Source organism: Anarrhichthys ocellatus, unplaced genomic scaffold (genome assembly GCF_004355925.1).
Source record: "Anarrhichthys ocellatus isolate YVR2014 unplaced genomic scaffold, GSC_Weel_1.0 scaffold2577, whole genome shotgun sequence".
Lineage (NCBI taxonomy): Eukaryota > Metazoa > Chordata > Actinopteri > Perciformes > Anarhichadidae > Anarrhichthys > Anarrhichthys ocellatus.
In genome coordinates this window covers 1-4,570 of record NW_022282551.1, presented here as the reverse complement: position 1 = coordinate 4,570, position 4,570 = coordinate 1, and the positions used below count along the sequence as shown (strand labels likewise).

The window sequence follows — 4,570 nt, the reverse complement described above, 5'->3', positions numbered from 1 at the left end:
CCACGACACAGGTTTAGTTTCTTTTCAGATTCAGTTAATTAATACAAAATAATAATGAACTAATAAATGATGTATTATTATAGATTAAACTAAAAGCAGAATATAAAGTAGTAAAAAATGAGCTCCTTTATCAGCTGCAACATAAAAGCAACACATTCATCAATAATTATAATACAATAAAGTATTTTATTCTGAAATAGTACTTTTGCTTTTGCTAATATATGTATATTTGTATGCCAATATTTTAGTACTTTTACTTTTAATTGTAAAAGTATGTTTTACTACTGAGTCCTTCTACCACCACCACTGGAGGTTAGCGCCAGTTGACAAATCGAGCGCACCTAGGTCGTAGGGAAGCCGGCGGGGTTTAGGACCCTGCGGGAGGCGCGGTACAATAGAGCCGTTGTGCCGTGGTGGACCGACTTGCTACCCAGGAGATCCCCTCTGTGGTCGGATACAAACCTCCAGATTTTCACCCCCGCAGCTACAACCAACCAGAGCCTCGGATATATTTTTCTACAGGTACATGTTGGACGCGGTGTCCGGGCGGATATGTGGCTGGAATAAAGCGGACAGCAGTGGAGGTAAAAACGGGGGGAGGAATGTGAAACAATATGCGCGTGTGTTAGGAGAGAGATAGAGAGAGAGGCAGGAAATACCCCGGATGAGGCCTTCTTTTTCTCTCTCTCTGCTGCGTTCATGCTAGCGACCGTTAGCTTTGCGCGCGCTCGTGTCCGTCAAATGACCGTTACTACTCTGACTAACGGACCCGGTCGAGCTGTGTGGTAGTTTCGTCTTAATGGATCTAGGAAGTGACATCTTTGTGTGGTGGTGGCGCCCACGTTTGATTGCTCCACAGGCTGCAGTGCAGCCCGCTAGAGGCCCGGATGTTAGCTTGTGTGCGTGATTGAGAGGAAGTTAGCTTCACATTTCAAGCTTCCGATTTGGCAGCTAAGGGGAAAAGTTAAGGCCTATAAAATAAAAGCCTTATTTTATTAAGGCCTGTAAAAAACATTTTTAACATGTAAACCACATTGAACCAGGTTTCTTACTAAAACCATTATACATACTCTGATCAAGTCTGGACTAGATTAGAGAGAAGCCAGAGACTCTTTGAAACCCAGTTTAAGATTTATGAAAGCCTTATTTTGTTTGTGAAAATGTAAATAAAATAGAGATGTTACTGCTTTGTTTGCACCTAGACCCCATTGAACAGCAATGAATGAAGTTAACTTTCCGCTATGTTGTCGAATCAGAAGCTAACTTCAGTGTGTGTGTTTGGCGCCAACACGGCTCTTTGATGAAGGCGGACACTGTTTACTCTGTTTCTGACCGCAGTACTCACAGATATTAGTACATTAAATACAATATATGAAGAAATACATGTAAACAAGGCGGACATTGTTTTCCTGTTACCCAGAAACCTCTAGTCAGTGTGATGTCATATCCGTGCTCATTCACAGCCTGTAGTCTCCTTTAGTTTATACTAGTACATATATAGTACATAGTACATTTATACATATATTAGTTTATACCAGTATTAATACATATATTAGTTTATACCAGTATTAATACATATATTAGTTTATACCAGTATTAATACATATATTAGTTTATACTAGTATTAATACATATATTAGTTTATACTAGTATTAATACATATATTAGTTCATACTAGTATTAAATACATATATTAGTTCATACTAGTATTAATAAATACATTAGTTTATACTAGTATTAATAAATACATTAGTTTATACTAGTATTAATACATATATTAGTTCATACTAGTATTAATACATATAATAGTTTATACTAGTATTAATACATATATTAGTTCATACTAGTATTAATAAATACATTAGTTTATACTAGTATTAATAAATACATTAGTTTATACTAGTATTAATACATATAATAGTTTATACTAGTAATAATACATATATTAGTTTATACTAGTAATAATACATATATTAGTTTATACTAGTGTTAATACATATATTAGTTTATACTAGTGTTAATACATATATTAGTTTATACTAGTGTTAATGCATATATTAGTTTATACTAGTGTTAATGCATATATTAGTTTATACTAGTGTTAATACATATATATATATTTTGTATATTTCTTATTTGCTAAATACAAATAGAATAAGGTAGTTAATGGTTGTGTTTTTGAATGTGTTGGTTTATCTCTCAGCCTGTATAAAATAAAATGTTTAATGATTTAAACACAGTTTTTATTGAACTAGCGGCTGACGTCTCCTCCTCTTCCTCTTCCTCTTCAGGATGTTACAGGATGAAACGTCTCAGGTCGTCGAGCAGCAGCGACAGTTCAGACAATGAGAGTGAGTCAACGTGAACATGAATCTCCTCTTCTTCTCTGCTGCTCTTTCATTCACACGTTGCATTCTTTCATCAGGTCCCTCCACCTCCTTCTGCTCCTCCAACAAGTATGGAGGCGGCAAACCTGGAGCTCCGGCATCCAACCAGAAGAAACCGGCTGAAGTAAGTTCCCGTCCTCTGCTGTCGCAGCTGAGCTCTGTTTACAGGTGAGGTCAGGTGTCTCACTCTGCTGCTGTCTCACCCCTCAGGTGTTCAGAAAAGACCTGATCAGCGCCATGAAGCTGCCCGACTCCCACCACGTGTCCCCGGAGGACTACTACCTGCTGGCGGACGCCTGGAAGCAGGAGTGGGAGAAGGGGGTCCAGGTGCTGGCGAGTCCAGACACCATCCCAGAGCCGTCGGTCAGGTAACGCTGTCCGGCTGTCAGACCGACGGGGTTACATGAGTCAGAGAAGTCTGCTTCACTCCGGACAACAGACCCACTGACACGAGTCCTTCGTCTTCAGTGATGAAGATTACAATCATCACTCAGTGTTAACGACTCAGCAGTGATGGAAACATGACGCTGGAATAATGTTATGTGACGCACGTTGATGAGAACATATAATAAATAATTTTTGGACAATTATTATAACTTATTAACTTAAAAAACATAGAATTATCAATCTCTCCTTTAAACCATTGGAACCGTCAACAGTCACTGACTCTGGTTTGGTCCAAACTCAACCTGACTTCACAGAGTTGGATGTGAAAGAACCGTTCTCTGCTCTCCTTAGAGACCTTAGGTGACGTCATTGGTGCATGACGTCACCATCTGAACTAGATCATTAGAGAAGCCAAAGACTCGGCTTTATGAAAGGGTCATCCTGCTAGTTTGGTCAGTGTTTAATAAAACGTATAATCCCAATCATGCCGGTGCTAAGATGTGTCTTGTGTGTTCAGAGTCATGGAGGAGAAGCCCACAGAGATCCTCTACACCCACCAGAGGAAGCACATCCAGTGCTCCAGCCGCGAGTCCACAGAGCCGGGTTACGTGGACATCAAGGATCTGGCCGAGGCCATGTGTCGCTACGACCTGGACGACATGGACCTCCACTGGCTGCAGGCGCTCAACAGGGAGCTGGAGCGCATGGGTGAGGAGAACCCGCTCAGTACTACTCGATACAGCTCTGTGTCGTTTATTGATCATCACTTAACTTAAAGGCAGCTACAAGAGCCCCTCCACCCCATTACTTATCTCTCACATGTACACATACATGTTCGTATACATACATATCCATAAACACACTAATCTCACGGGGTCATTCCTCAGAAATGACTTCATACGAGTCCAGCACCGAGCTGTGAGTACGTTGCAGGACTGACGGTGTCCGTCTGTCCTCTAGGGGAGGAGCCTGTGGACGAGCTGACGATGGAGCGAGCGATGGAGGCTCTGGAGAGCCAGTGTCACGACAACATGAACCACGCCATCGAGACGGTGGAGGGCCTCGGCATCGAGTACGACGAGGACGTCATCTGTGACGTGTGCCGCTCGCCCGACAGCGAGGAGGGAAACGACATGGTGTTCTGTGACAAGTGCAACATCTGTGTGCACCAGGTAACTCTCATTTCAGAGAACTTGTGACACAAAGATAATCGTCTTCATGTGAGTAATGAACCGGTGACCTTTCATGGTGATATCTATTCTTTAAGTGTTTTATTCTACTGTAGCGTCTCTTCTTAATCGTTGCTTTTGTTTTTATGATCTCATGTTAGAATCATGTCTATTCTTGTGCCGATGATAGAAAACATCCTTCAGTAAATACTCCGTGTCCTCCTCTCAGGCCTGCTATGGAATCGTCAAAGTGCCCGTAGGGAACTGGCTCTGCAGGACGTGCGTCCTCGGCATCGACCCTCAGTGTCTCCTCTGTCCTCAGAAGGGTGGAGCCATGAAGGCCACCAGAGCCGGGACCAAGTGGGCTCATGTGAGCTGTGCTCTGTGGATCCCAGAGGTACACACACACACACACACACACACACACACACACACACACACACACACAGGGAGCATTGAATGACCTCACCCTGCCGTCCCTTCCTAGGTGAGCATCGCTTGTCCCGAGAGGATGGAGCCCATCACCAAAGTGTCCCACATCCCGCCCAGCCGCTGGTCGCTCATCTGCAGTCTGTGTAAATGGAAGACCGGCGCTTGTATCCAGGTGAGTGCAGCTAGTTAGCTTAG

General features: G+C 42.6%; 1 protein-coding gene across 1 annotated transcript; it reads left to right on the top strand.

Annotated features, from left to right (window-relative positions):
- The first annotated feature begins 410 nt into the window (after positions 1 to 410).
- Positions 411 to 4,565, top strand: LOC116378424 (protein Jade-3-like). Its single transcript, XM_031840298.1, has 8 exons — positions 411 to 584; positions 2,292 to 2,351; positions 2,426 to 2,511; positions 2,598 to 2,755; positions 3,292 to 3,482; positions 3,735 to 3,946; positions 4,173 to 4,340; positions 4,431 to 4,565. The coding sequence occupies exons 1-8, from the start codon at positions 527 to 529 to the stop codon at positions 4,563 to 4,565; spliced, it is 1,068 nt and encodes a 355-aa protein (XP_031696158.1). The 5' UTR covers positions 411 to 526.
- The last annotated feature ends 5 nt before the right edge of the window (positions 4,566 to 4,570 follow it).

Coding starts and splice junctions, on each gene's coding strand:
- LOC116378424 (XM_031840298.1), top strand. CDS start 527: ATGTTGGACGCGGTGTCCGGGCGGATATGTGGCTGGAATAAAGCGGAC. Junction 2,512..2,597: donor ACCAGAAGAAACCGGCTGAA/GTAAGTTCCCGT, acceptor CTCACCCCTCAG/GTGTTCAGAAAAGACCTGAT. Junction 3,483..3,734: donor CAGGGAGCTGGAGCGCATGG/GTGAGGAGAACC, acceptor TCTGTCCTCTAG/GGGAGGAGCCTGTGGACGAG.